Source organism: Salvelinus alpinus, chromosome 4, assembly GCF_045679555.1.
Source record: "Salvelinus alpinus chromosome 4, SLU_Salpinus.1, whole genome shotgun sequence".
Taxonomy (NCBI): domain Eukaryota; kingdom Metazoa; phylum Chordata; class Actinopteri; order Salmoniformes; family Salmonidae; genus Salvelinus; species Salvelinus alpinus.
In genome coordinates this window covers 94,663,474-94,678,665 of record NC_092089.1, presented here as the reverse complement: position 1 = coordinate 94,678,665, position 15,192 = coordinate 94,663,474, and the positions used below count along the sequence as shown (strand labels likewise).

Here is a 15,192-nt window from a genome sequence, read left to right as displayed (position 1 = left end):
ACAGATTCTGTCAGACGTGGGCCCTGACAGTAAATCTCAGTAAGACCAAAATAATGGTGTTCCAAAAAAGGTCCAGTCGCCAGGACCACAAATACATATTCCATCTAGACACTTTTGCCCTAGAGCACACAAAAAACTATACATACCTCGGCATCAGCGCCACAGGTAACTTCCACAAAGCTGTGAACGATCTGAGAGACAAGGCAAGAAGGGCCTTCTATGCCATCAAAAGCAGCATAAAATTCGACATAACAATTAGGATCTGGCAAAAAATACTTGAATCAATTATAGAACATATTTCCCTTTATGGTTGTGAGGTCTGGGGTCCACTCACCAACCAAGAATTCGCAACATGGGAAAAACACAAAATTTAGACTCTGCATGCAGAATTCTCCAAAATATCCTCAGTGTACAACGTAAAACACCAAATAATGCATGCAGAGCAGAATTAGGCCAATATACGCTATTGATCAAAATCCATAAAAGAGCCGTTGAATTCTACAACCACCAAAAGGAAGCGATTCCCAAACCTTCCATAACAAAGCCATCACCTACAGAGAGATGAACCTGGAGAAGAGTCCCCTAAGCAAGCTGGTCCTGGGGCTCTGTTCACAAACACAAACAGACCCCAGCTGAACATTTTATGCTGGAAAACACTTGGTTTGTTATTTCTGATTAAAACAAAACCGCTATTCATTAAATATGAATACCGAACTTGTTTATGTGTGGATTCCGCAATGCGTTTAGCTTTTAACAGCTGAGGACTGCTATTTCTTGTCCCGGAATCCCGCTTAACAGACAGGTTGAAGCCTGCTTGACAGAGAAGCTAAGCTGCTAGCCATCAAGCTAACGAAGTTGGTACCAGTTCTCTTTGTCTGGAGAAATAAATGAACTGTTCTAACACTGTAGGAGATGTATCTACTACGCTTTGTTTCGGGATAAACTGGATCATTTGGAGTTCCAATGCGACAATTGTTTACTTGCCGAGGACTATAGGCTTCCTTGATCACGCAGGTCGCCAGCCTACATAAGAATTCTATACGCCGATGGCTGGATGGCGTTCGCGCTTGTTGGATGCATCTCCGCCTTGTCGTTTGTCCGACTGGCCGGTGTTGCCCGGAGATCCCCCATCTGATAGTGGAGTCGAAGGAGCACAGCAAGAGGAGCATGGCAATCAACGATGGTGGCATGTCTCGAGTTGTGGAAGCCGAAGACAGAGGCCTCCCGCAAAACAGTCATCACTCCCAACGAGAGGTCCGGAGCGGATACAAACAATGAAACGTTTTGCCGTCCTGAAGCCTGATCTTCCTGCACCTTTATCACTGGGGGTTGCCTGTGTCTGTAGCTGCAGTGCCTACTACTACGATTTCGAGGTCGAAGTCGGCAACCTTCCATCTGTCGGAGGCCTGCACCAGGCGTCGGGAGCAATGGGCTCACGTTATCCTGCCTCTCGTCCGTCCATAAAAGGTTCTCCGAATCCTGTGAAGCGCGGGAGTGAGTGGACAGATTTCCTTGACCGTCTCGCCAGTCTTGATTTTGGGCAGCTCCATGGTAAGAAATGTGACCATTCCTGGTGCAAAAACTATGTCATATCCCGGAGCTCGAGTAAATGACATTAAAGCTGCACTAAGCTGCTCCTGAATGTACTATATCTGGACATAGAAATCGATTCTATCGTAGTCCATGTGGGTTTTAATGACATTATGAAGGGCAGCTCTGAACAGTTGAAACTGGATTTTAAAGAGCTGACTCTTACAAAAGACCCATCATATCTGGCCCTGTGGCCTCTCTGAATCGTGGCAGTGAATGCTTAAGCAGGATTCTTTCTCTTCACAACTGGCTACGTGATTATTGCACCTCAATGGGTGTAGTTTTTGTTAACAATTTCGATACCTTTTGGAAACAAAACATGTTTTATAAGGAGGATGGGATCCACCCAAATCATTTGGGTTCCTGGATCCTTTCACAGCATTATAAGGCTGCGTTGAGACAATGACTTATCAATGACCCAAGTCCAGCTCAGTTATTCCCTACAATTGTGATGTAGAGTTTTCATAATGCTTCAGCAAATGTACATTATCCCAGGAGCGTTAGTAGACACAATGTAAGTAACCTCATTTATGTCCCTCTAACTACCCTGAATGCCTCTGCTGATCCTACAGCTATTGTACGCAGTAATCATGTGCCTATGAACCAGAGTTATACTGTTAGCACTGAGGCGGTGTGCCCTAGGAGGAAGTCCACTGTGTGCAGCTCACCCTGCACTAATATAAATAACATGAGCATATCTACTTCTGCTAAGCTTCTCAGTAAAGCAATAAAAAAACAGAAGAAAAGTGCCAAAAATAGCCCACGTTAAAGTAGGTAGCTGAAGAAACAAGGTTCAAGAAATCAAGAAATTACTAGTAACAGATAACTTTCATATTCTTATTTCATATCTCTGAAACTCACTTAGATAATACCTTTGATGATACAGTGGTAGCAATACACGGTTATAACATTTACAGAAAATACAGAAATGCCAATGGTGGAGGTGTTTCTGTTTATATTCAGAACCACATTCCTGTAAAGCTTAGAGAGGATCTCATATTAAATACTGTTGAAGTAATATGGCTACAGGTTCATCTGCCTCACCTAAAGCCCATTCTGGTGGGAAGCTACTATAGACCACCAAGTGCTAACAGTCAGTATCTGAATAATGTGTGAAATGCTTGATAATGTATGTTATATCAACAGAGAGGTATATTTTCTGGGTGATTTAAATATTGACTGGCTTTCATCAAGCTGCCCACTCAAGAAAAAGCTTGCTTCAGGTTATCAGTCAACCTACCAGGGTAGTTACAAACAGCACAGGAATGAAATCAACAACATGTATTGATCACTTATTTACTAATGCCACATACATTTTCTTGAAAGCAGTATCCAGATCCATCGGATGTAGTGATCACAATAGTAGCCATATCTAGGAAACCCAAAGTTCCAAAGGCTGGGCTTAATATAGCATATAAAAGGTCACACAATAAGTTTTGTAGCGATTCCTACGTTGTTGATGTAAAGAATATTTGTTGGTCCGTGGTGTGTAATGAGGAGCAACCAGACGCTACACTTGACACATTTATGAAATTGCTTATCACAGTTACTAATAAGCATGCACCCATTAAGAAAATGACTGTAAAAACTGTTAACTTCTTACAGCTAGAGGGCAGAATTTTAATGTTTGGACAAGCTTTTATTTAGAAAAATGAGCGAGATTTTTCAAAACGCGTCAGGTGTCCTTTGATTAGTTCCTGCGATGTAGCTCGACATTTTCTTTCTCTGTAGTATTGAATAGGTTACCGTCTGGTTGAAATATTATGGATTATGTATGTTAAAAACAACCTGAGGATTGATTATAAAAAACGTTTGACATGTTTCTACGAACATTACGGATACTTTTTGGAATTTCCGTCTGCCTTTCAGGACCGGAACGAGCCTGTGGTTTTCTGAACATAACGAGCAAACCAAATGGCGGTTTTTGGTTATAAAATTAATCTTTATCGAACAAAAATAACATTTATTGTGTAACTGGGAGTCTCATGAGTGCAAACATCCGAAGATTATTAAAGGTATGCGATTAATTTTATTGCTTTTCTGACTTTCGTGACCAAGCTAATTTGGGGCTAGCTGTTCTTACTGTTTTGTCTAGTGATTGATAAACTCACAAACGCTTGGATTGCTTTCGCTGTAAAGCATATTTTCAAAATCTGACACGATAGGTGGATTAACAACAAGCTAAGCTGTGTTTTGGTATATTTCACTTGTGATTTCATGATTATAAATATTTTTAGTATTATTTTTGAATTTGGCGCTCTGCAATTCAGCGGTTGTTTACGAAAATGATCCCGCTAAAGTGATCCGTGCGGCAAGAAGTTAAATCCCTGTGGATTGATGAGTAATTGAAAAATTGCTGAGGATGACTCAACACTATACATGTCAGCTACGACAGTGACAAATGACTGCAACACTAAACAAAGAGTTGCAGTTAGTTTCAGAATGGGTGGCAAGGAATAAGTTAGTACTAAATATTTCTAAAACTAAAAGCATTGTATTTGGGACAAATCATTCAGTTAAACCTAAACCTCAACTAAATATCGTAATAAATAATGTGGAAATTGAGCAAGTTGATGTGACTAATGTGCTTGGAGTAACCCTGGATTGTAAACTGTCATGGTCAGAACATATTGATGCAACAGTGGCTAAAATGGGGAGAAGTATGTCAAGGCAGCAGCTAATGGGGTTCCATAATAAATACAAATACAACTACAGAGACCCAGGACAGCAACACAATTAGACACAACCAAATCATGAGAAAACAAAAATATAATTACTTGACACATTGGAAAGAATTAACAAAAAAACTGAGCAAACTAAAATGCTAATTGACCCAAAATCAAGGAAAGCTTTGACTATGTACAGAGCATTGACTATGTACAGAGCACAGCCTTGCTATTGAGAGAGCCATAGGCTGACCTGGCTCTCTCACACTGCAGACCTGGCTCTCTCACACTGCCCACAAAATGAGGTGGAAACTGAGCTGCACTTCCTAACCTCCTGCCAAATGCATGACCATATTAGAGACACATATTTCCCTCAGATTAACTCCCATATCTACTGAGTGAAATACCACAGTGTGTCATCACACCAGCAAGATTTGTGACCTGTTACCACAAGAAAATGGCAACCAGTGAAGAACAAACACCAATGTAAATACAACCCATATTTATTTATTTTCCCTTATTAAAGTAGTTGAACTATTTGCACATCGTTACAACACTGTATGTAGACATAATAGGACACTTAAAATGTCTTTATTCTTTTGAGACGTGTAATATTTAATGTAAATTTTGTATTGTTTAATTTACTTCTGTTTACTATCTATTTCACTTGCTTTGGCAATGTAAACATATGTTTCCCATGCCAATAAAGTCCTTTGAATTGAATTGAGTAGGGGAGAGAGAGCGAGAGGACGACCAGAAAGAGAGATAGAAGACAGCGTGGACTATTAAACGACACAACACATCTGGACTCTTCAATGAGAGAGAGAGAGAGAGAGAGAGAGAGAGAGAGAGAGAGAGAGAGAGAGAGAGAGAGAGAGAGAGAGAGAGAGAGAGAGAGAGAGACACAGACAGAGAGACAGAGAAACACAGAGACAGAGAAAGCGAGAGAGAGAGAGAGACAGACAGACAGAGACAGAGAGAGAGAGAGAAGACGTCAGACAGAGAGAGAGAGGACAGTGTACAGTACCTTACAGTTGTGACAGCAGACTCCGTGGGAACACTCTGCTCCAGCCTTCAGAGTACAGTTGTTGGCATTACAGCAGGGACTGGAACACTCCTGCAGAGAGAAGATGTATAATCAGCACACACACACACACACACACACACACACACACACACACACACACACACACACACACACACACACACACACACACACACACACACACACACACACACACACCCCCCCCTCCCCCCTCACCTCCTCATCTCCACAGTCACACTCCTCTCCATCCTCCAGGTACCCGTTCCCACAGCGCTGCCCCCCGTGCATGGCTCTGGTGTTGGGGAGGTTGAACAGACATTTGCCCCCTCCAGAGCTCAGATACCTGCTCAGTTCCCGCTGGTTACAGCCATTAAACACACGCGGGAACGGGTGGCTGCGACACACACAACAGGGGTGTATTCAACGATGCCAACGGTACAGATAGAACATGAATAGACTACGTGATTCCTTCTACTCTACATGTCAGAGAAGAAAGTATGTTCTACGTAATATATTTCTATACAGACATTAATATTCCACAACATTTTGCTCAGCTGAACATGTCCTAGGACTGTCTTTTACAAAGCAGGATCAATCATTATATCATTAGTTATTTAACCTTTATTCATACAGGTTTATTGTCATTGAGATAAAATATTTTTAATAGAAAAATTGATTTTCAACATAGATAGATTCTCTCACCCAGTGGCAGCAGCCATGATGCAGCCTCCATCATCAGCCTTGGCCTGGCAGCACCCAGGGCTGTCGTGGCTCATGCCAAAGTTATGCCCCATCTCGTGGGCCACGGTCGCTGCCACTCCCACAGCACTGTCAGAGTGGTCCTGCAGGGGGGTAGAGGTCAGGGGGTAGAGGTCAATGGTTAGAGGTGGATTCCCGTATTGAAAGTCAAAGGGACATACATCTCATGTTAGCTTGGTTCTAGATCTATGTGTGCTATTACAAATACATCACAACGTTATTACAACTTTAGAGAAATCTTTAGTGGGCTGCTATTGGCTATGGTCAAATCTCAAACGACAGAGTTCTGTTGTAGTCTTACTGAGTTGACTCCCCCTGACTGGTACTCTGAGCACATGGCTCTGAGAGGGGCCAGCCCAATGGTGGTGCCCTGAAACGCCACGCCCCTGGGGAAACAAAATAACACAGCTTTGTAGTTCCACTGAATGGTCTTAATGGAAGGAAGAGATGGATGAAGGAAAGAGATGGATTAAGGAAAGAGATGGATTAAGGATGGGTGGATCAAAGGAGAGTGCAGTAAGCAGTGTGTGTAACACTAATGTTATGAGCTGAGCATTGTTGTTGAGGAGTGTGTGTGTGTGTGTGTGTGTGTGTGTGTGTGTGTGTGTGTGTGTGTGTGTGTGTGTGTGTGTGTGTGTGTGTGTGTGTGTGTATGTGTGTGTGTGTAACACTAATGTTATGAGCTGAGCATTGTTGTTGAGGAGTGTGTGTGTGTGTGTGTGTGTGTGTGTGTGTGTGTGTGTGTGTGTGTGTGTGTGTGTGTGTGTGTGTGTGTGTGTGTAACACTAATGTTATGAGCTGAGCATTGTTGTTGAGCATTGTTGTTGAGGTGTGTGTGTGTGTGTGTGTGTGTGTGTGTGTGTGTGTGTGTGTGTGTGTGTGTGTGTGTGTGTGTGTGTGTGTGTGTGTGTGTGTGTAACACTAACGTGATGAGTTGAGCGTTGTCGTTGAGGAGTGTGTTTGTGTGTGTGTGTGTGTGTGTGTGTGTGTGTGTGTGTGTGTGTGTGTGTGTGTGTGTGTGTGTGTGTGTGTGTGTGTGTGTGTGTGTGTGTGTGTGTGTGTCACACTAACGTGATGAGTTGAGCGTTGTCGTTGAGGAGTGTGTGTGTGTGTGTGTGTGTGTGTGTGTGTGTGTGTGTGTGTGTGTGTGTGTGTAACACTAACGTGATGAGTTGAGCGTTGTCGTTCGGTAGTGTGTGTAGCTGTTTGCGTCTCCAGGCCAGGAAAGCTCCCAGGGTACTGTAGGGGTTACCAGACACACTGATCCTGTCCTGATCAGACCACACCTCCAGACCGATCACTGCCACACGAATACTTAGAGACTTGTAGTACTGTACAAAAACACACACACACACACACACACACACACACACACACACACACACACACACACACACACACACACACACACACACACACACACACACACAGAGTTTTTAGAACCAGAGTTTTTAGAACTTTTAGAGTTTTTAGAACCAGTGTTTAGAACCAGAATGTTTAGAACCAGAGTTTTTAGAACCAGAATGTTTAGAACCAGAATGTATAGAACCAGAGTGTTTAGAACCAGTGTTTAGAACCAGTGTTTAGAACCAGAATGTTTAGAACCAGAGTGTTTAGAACCAGTGTTTAGAACCAGAATGTTTAGAACCAGTGTTTAGAACCAGAATGTTTAGAACCAGAGTGTTTAGAACCAGTGTTTAGAACCAGTGTTTAGAACAAGAATGTTTAAAACCAGAGTGTTTAGAACCAGTGTTTAGAACCAGTGTTTAGAACAAGAATGTTTAGAACCAGAGTGTTTAGAACCAGTGTTTAGAACCAGTGTTTAGAACCAGTGTTTAGAACCAGATGTTTAGAACCAGAATGTTTAGAACCAGAGTGTTTAGAACCAGAGTGTTTAACACCTGCATGGTTTATGCACGTTAGCGCTCGCCAATTGTGCCAGTGGCGTTGAAGGTATAGGGAAGACCGTAACAGGGATCAGGTGTAACAGGTACATTATATTCACAGTACATGATCTTTGGTTGGCTGAGTGCCAGTGGAATATTTGTTGTTGTTGTTGGGACAAGTCAGTAATATGTTTCTAACTAGCCTAATGTTTACACTTTAAAGTGTGTGATCTAGCCTGCCTAATAATATGGACCTATATGTTAGTGGGCTCATTTTGGGGGGAAATTGTATTTTATGCCATTTTCTTTTCATTCAGTTTGCAGTAGAATGTACTTATAAAAAGTCAGCAGACCTGACCATCTCACACTTCTTCTATCCCTCAAAATGGTAGTATGCTATATGTCCATCTGGACACGCCCCCGAACTAATCCCAAATGAACCACTGTGTGGGCTTGTCTCACCTTGTCTACGTAGTTAGCCACCTCCAGCAGTTTCCTTTTCGTCCTATTTAAGTCCCCGCCGTGCTTCTGAAACTACACACACGCACACACACACAGTTACTGCCATGCTTGTAAAGTTTCACACAGGACGTGAGTCAGGGCAGCAGGATGACCTCAACCGTTCAGACACATCAGACAGCAATGAAGGATATTAGAACAGACCCTGTTAGATCTCATTAGAACAGACCCTGTTAGATCTCATTAGAACAGACCCTGTTAGATCTCATTAGAACAGACCCTGTTAGATCTCATTAGAGCAGACCCTGTTAGATCTCATTAGAACAGACCCTGTTAGATCTCATTAGAGCAGACCCTGTTAGATCTCATTAGAACAGACCCTGTTAGATCCCATTAGAACAGACCCTGTTAGATCTCATTAGAACAGACCCTGTTAGATCTCATTAGAGCAGACCCTGTTAGATCTCATTAGAGCAGACCCTGTTAGATCTCATTAGAACAGACCCTGTTAGATCTCATTAGAACAGACCCTGTTAGATCTCATTAGAGCAGACCCTGTTAGATCTCATTAGAGCAGACCCTGTTAGATCTCATTAGAGCAGACCCTGTTAGATCCCATTAGAACAGACCCTGTTAGATCTCATTAGAGCAGACCCTGTTAGATCTCATTAGAACAGACCCTGTTAGATCCCATTAGAACAGACCCTGTTAGATCTCATTAGAACAGACCCTGTTAGATCTCATTAGAGCAGACCCTGTTAGATCTCATTAGAACAGACCCTGTTAGATCCCATTAGAACAGACCCTGTTAGATCTCATTAGAACAGACCCTGTTAGATCTCATTAGAGCAGACCCTGTTAGATCTCATTAGAGCAGACCCTGTTAGATCTCATTAGAACAGACCCTGTTAGATCTCATTAGAACAGACCCTGTTAGATCTCATTAGAGCAGACCCTGTTAGATCTCATTAGAGCAGACCCTGTTAGATCTCATTAGAGCAGACCCTGTTAGATCCCATTAGAACAGACCCTGTTAGATCTCATTAGAGCAGACCCTGTTAGATCTCATTAGAACAGACCCTGTTAGATCCCATTAGAACAGACCCTGTTAGATCTCATTAGAACAGACCCTGTTAGATCTCATTAGAGCAGACCCTGTTAGATCTCATTAGAACAGACCCTGTTAGATCTCATTAGAGCAGACCCTGTTAGATCTCATTAGAACAGACCCTGTTAGATCTCATTAGAGCAGACCCTGTTAGATCTCATTAGAACAGACCCTGTTAGATCCCATTAGAACAGAACCTGTTAGATCTCATTAGAACAGACCCTGTTAGATCTCATTAGAACAGACCCTGTTAGATCCCATTAGAACAGACCCTGTTAGATCTCATTAGAACAGACCCTGTTAGATCTCATTAGAACAGACCCTGTTAGATCCCATTAGAACAGAACCTGTTAGATCTCATTAGAACAGACCCTGTTAGATCTCATTAGAGCAGACCCTGTTAGATCCCATTAGAACAGAACCTGTTAGATCTCATTAGAACAGACCCTGTTAGATCTCATTAGAACAGACCCTGTTAGATCTCATTAGAACAGACCCTGTTAGATCTCATTAGAACAGACCCTGTTAGATCCCATTAGAACAGACCCTGTTAGATCTCATTAGAACAGACCCTGTTAGATCTCATTAGAACAGACCCTGTTAGATCTCATTAGAGCAGACCCTGTTAGATCTCATTAGAACAGAACCTGTTAGATCTCATTAGAACAGACCCTGTTAGATCCCATTAGAACAGACCCTGTTAGATCTCATTAGAACAGACCCTGTTAGATCTCATTAGAACAGACCCTGTTAGATCTCATTAGAACAGACCCTGTTAGATCTCATTAGAACAGACCCTGTTAGATCTCATTAGAACAGAACCTGTTAGATCTCATTAGAACAGACCCTGTTAGATCTCATTAGAACAGACCCTGTTAGATCTCATTAGAACAGACCCTGTTAGATCTCATTAGGGGGGAGTGGGGAGGATGAAGTATGACGATAGAGAGATGAAGGGATGGGGGGGATGTAACAGAGTGATGGATGGTCTCCAGTTCAGTCTTTCCTTGGAGTATGAGTCACAGGTCAGAAGAGGAGATGGAGGTCATGCATCCTCTCACCGATACAACTGACTAACTGGAGTAAATGGCCAAGTAAACGGTCTGTCCTCTTACCTCAGCATGGTCAGCTACCAGCAGCAGCTCTACATACTTCATACTCTGGCCCACGTCTCTACGCTCCTGGAGAAATATCAGGACATAGTAGAGAACTTCATAGCCAACTATAACAGTGCATTATTACTTGTTATGAGCGTGCGCCACACACATGTACCCCTGTAATGTTTTATTATCAACTCATAGTATGTTATGCCTGTTTTCCATGGGACTTAAAATGGCTGATATTTCACTGATACAATGCAGCCCTCCCTATTCTCTGAAGAAGATAGTGGTGGTTCTCATATCAGACACCAACCAGTCTATCTGTCCCTCCTCCACTCACCCTTCCGCCCCACGGTGACATCATTCCCTGGATGAGGTCACCCAGCCCCTCCCCCTGGCCCTGGTTGCTATGGCGTTGCCCGCAGGTTCCGTTGGGCAAACGGAGGTTCTCGGCTCGGAACACGGCGTGAGGAGGCTGTGTATCCATGGTGACAGCGGGCAGGGGTTCTATCAGGTAGCTGACACTGGTGTTCACCGTAACCAGTCCCCTAGGGAAACAGAGATCTGGGTCACATCAGTTCCAGGCTAGAAAACATAAAAGATTTATATTACCTCACTAACTAAAACTATTATAGCTGGGAACGTAGCGGTGTTTAAAACTCCATCAAATATCTATTGCGGGAAGTTAGATATGTCCGAATGTAAAACTAGAAGCAGCAGGGATTTACATGTCAGGTTTTAGACAACTACATCATGACTGAACTGTGTATATAAATCCTGATACCAGATGGATGGAGCAGAAAGAGAGAGAGAAGACAGACAGACAGACAGACAGACAGACAGACAGACAGACAGACAGACAGACAGAGACAGACAGACAGACAGACAGACAGACAGACAGACAGACAGACAGACAGACAGACAGACAGACAGACAGACAGACAGACAGACAGACAGACAGACAGACAGACAGACAGACAGACAGACAGACAGACAGACAGACAGACGGAGGAGGAGGAGGAGGAGGAGAGATCCTCAGGGGGATTTCTGATGTTTCCACTCAGTCAGCTGGGACATATAGTGCTGTAGGTCTGTAGGCTTCCTGCTGTGTACCATTGGCTATGCTGCTGAAGCTTCTCCCAATAGACACCCAGCACATAGCAGGTTCTGGCTCAGTGAGGATTGTATCAGGGAGAGGCATCATACCAGGGATCGTGGGCGACCCTTCTCCAGATGCTTTCTACAGCTGCTTGTGTGTGTGCGTGCGTTGCACACTCTGAGCGCTATGCTGCGTTTGCAGTTCTGTCCAAGTGACATAGCAGGGAGAAGCATTCATCCATTCCTTTCCTGCAGATGTTCTGTCAATGTATGTGTCTGTTATTCTCCTATAACTGCCTTCTCTGTGAACCCGGCACGGAAACAACGGCACGGCTGGATCCCAACCTCTAAACTACATCCCTGATGCTGCTGGAGCCTCAATGACTTAACATGGAATCCAATGACCTAGAAACACATATCTCTGACTGCATATCTCAGCAATCAGTGCAGGTCAATAAATACGTCATCTTTTCACCTGCTCTCCTATTGTGTTTGATTGAAAATGACCGTGTGACAAATATATGTCTGAATTGCCATTAAAATCAACTGAATTCATCTGTTGGAGTGCTGTCCTATTCCATGCAGTTAGTGATCACCACAGCAGGATTACCGGTGGAAACGCTTACCTGAGACCTGAGCAGGTGCTGAGTGCTACACTGGACCCCTCCACACCCCGGACGTCACCATGGTAGAAACAGTGGCCCTGCAAAATGAGAAGAGAGTTAAACAAACTCACATCATGCACTTTTCTTTTTGCAATGATGGCACCTAAGATTTGAGAGCTTGGTTAACCTGTCTCGGACTCAGCCAACTCTTTAGCTATTGGACATCCACAAACCAGAAATAGGCTGGTTTCATGAATAGCCCCCTATTGTTAGATGCTTTGGAACATCCCATTGAACTCACAGTGCTGGGTGGATAGGAGGTCTGGCGGGAACCGCTGGGACTGTACCATATCTCCTGATATCCGGGGGCCAATAACTGCCTGGAACATACAGAAAGAGAGAGAGAACATGACCCCACTGAAAACAGTGCTGGTGAACAGAATACACTGTCAGCATAAAACAAAGGGCAGCAGGGTGCTTCAGTCAGACAGAACAGAGAGAGGTAAAGGGAAAGAGAACAGAGAGAGGGAAAGGGAAAGAGAACAGAGAGAGGTAAAGGGAAAGAGAACAGAGAGAGGTAAAGGGAAAGAGAACAGAGAGAGGTAAAGGGAAAGAGAACAGAGAGATGTAAAGGGAAAGAGAACAGAGAGAGGTAAAGGGAAAGAGAACAGAGAGAGGGAAAGGGAAAGAGAACAGAGAGAGGTAAAGGGAAAGAGAACAGAGAGAGGTAAAGGGAAAGAGAACAGAGAGAGGTAAAGGGAAAGAGAACAGAGAGAGGTAAATGGAAAGAGAACAGAGAGAGGTAAAGGGAAAGAGAACAGAGAGAGGTAAAGGGAAAGAGAACAGAGAGAGGGAAAGGGAAAGAGAACAGAGAGAGGTAAATGGAAAGAGAACAGAGAGAGGTAAAGGGAAAGAGAACAGAGAGAGGTAAAGGGAAAGAGAACAGAGAGAGGTAAAGGGAAAGAGAACAGAGAGAGGTAAATGGAAAGAGAACAGAGAGAGGTAAATGGAAAGAGAACAGAGAGAGGTAAAGGGAAAGAGAAAGATAACAGAGAGAGGGAAAGGGAAAGATAACATTAGATGAGTGTGATAGAGAGAGTGAGACAGGAATAGAGAGACCGAGATTGAGCGAAGAAAAGTGAGAGAGGAAGAGGAAGAGTGAGAGAATCCATTTTCAATCAATCAATTTTATTTTATATAGCCCTTCGTACATCAGCTAATATCTCGAAGTGCTGTACAGACACCCAGCCTAAAACCCCAAACAGCTAGTAATGCAGGTGTAGAAGCACGGTGGCTAGGAAAAACTCCCTAGAAAGGCCAAAACCTAGGAAGAAACCTAGAGAGGAACCAGGCTATGAGGGGTGGCCAGTCCTCTTCTGGCTGTGCCGGGTGGAGATTATAACAGAACTATGCCAAGATGTTCAAAAATGTTCATAAGTGACAAGCATGGTCAAATAATAATCATGAATAATTTTCAGTTGGCTTTTCATAGCCGATCATCAAGAGTTGATGAAGAGAAGTATTGTATTCCTCTCCAGTGACACACAGCTCATGAAACATTCATGGTGACATTCTGAGCTACAAAGGGAAAGAGTGCCTCAAAGCATTACTGAGAGAGACAGAGAGATACAGACAGATACAGAGAGATACACAGAGAGACAGAGAGAGATACAGAGAGAGACAGATACAGAGATACAGACAGATACAGAGAGATACACAGAGAGACAGAGAGAGATACAGAGAGAGACAGATACAGAGAGAGATACAGAGAGAGATACAGAGACAGAGAGATACAGAGAGATACAGACAGATACACAGAGAGACATAGAGAGAAACAGAGAGAGACGGGTACAGGTAGAGATACAGAGACAGAGAGACACAGAGAGATACAAAAAGATACACAGAGATACACAGAGAGACAGAGAGAGAAACAGAGAGAGACAGATACAGAGAGAGATACAGAGATGCAGAGAGAGATACAGACAGAGAGAGACAGAGAGACAGAGATACAGAGAGATACAGAGAGAGAGAGAGAGATACAGAGAGAGACACAGAGAGAGACAGAGAGAGACAGAGATACAAAGAGATACAGAGAGAGAGATACAAAGAGATTCAGAGAGAGAGAGACAGATAGAGAGACAGACAGATACAGAGAGACAGATACAGAGAGAGACAGAGATACAGAGATACAGAAAGATACAGATAGATACACAGAGAGATACTGACACTGTATATATACATAATATGACATTTGTAATGTCTTTATTCTTTTGAAACTTCTGTGTGTGTAATGTTTACTGTTCATTTTTATAGTTTATTTCACTTTTGTATATTATGTACCTCACTTGCTTTGGCAATGTTATGTTAGCATATGTTTCCCATGCCAATAAAGCCCCTTGAATTGGATTGAATATAGATCAAGAGAGATACAGAGAGAGAGACAGAGAGAGAGAGACAGGGAGAGACAGATACAGAGAGAGATACAGAGCGAGATACACAGAGAGAGCGAGAGAAAGAGACAGAGAGATACAGAGAGATACCAACAGATAGAGAGACAGAGAGATACAGAGAGATACAGAGAGATACAGAGAGAGACACAGAGAGAGACAGGCAGAGACAGACAGAGAGAGAGAGACAGGGAGAGACAGATACAGAGAGAGATACAGAGCGAGATACACAGAGAGAGCGAGAGAAAGAGACAGAGAGATACAGAGAGATACCAACAGATAGAGAGACAGAGAGATACAGAGAGATACAGAGAGATACAGAGAGAGACACAGAGAGAGACAGGCAGAGACAGACAGAGAGAGAGAGAGAGAGAGAGACAGAAACAGAGAGAGAAAGAGACAAAGAGAGAGAGAGGCAGAGAGATACAA

The 15,192-nt window shown here is 43.2% G+C and overlaps 1 protein-coding gene across 3 annotated transcripts in view; it reads right to left on the bottom strand.

The window, feature by feature from the left end:
- Positions 1–15,192, bottom strand: part of LOC139574696 (disintegrin and metalloproteinase domain-containing protein 19-like) — a 60,480-nt gene that overhangs the window by 11,209 nt on the left and 34,079 nt on the right. For all 3 annotated transcript variants that reach the window (XM_071399508.1, XM_071399506.1, XM_071399507.1), the window contains exons 4-13: positions 12,618–12,696; positions 12,338–12,414; positions 10,954–11,161; positions 10,629–10,694; positions 8,409–8,480; positions 7,225–7,391; positions 6,362–6,446; positions 6,004–6,143; positions 5,518–5,695; positions 5,284–5,373 (exon numbers count right to left, since the gene is read on the bottom strand). In XM_071399508.1, the coding sequence (XP_071255609.1) occupies positions 5,284–5,373; positions 5,518–5,695; positions 6,004–6,143; positions 6,362–6,446; positions 7,225–7,391; positions 8,409–8,480; positions 10,629–10,694; positions 10,954–11,161; positions 12,338–12,414; positions 12,618–12,696 (1,162 nt within the window). The remainder of the gene's footprint in view (positions 1–5,283; positions 5,374–5,517; positions 5,696–6,003; positions 6,144–6,361; positions 6,447–7,224; positions 7,392–8,408; positions 8,481–10,628; positions 10,695–10,953; positions 11,162–12,337; positions 12,415–12,617; positions 12,697–15,192) is intronic.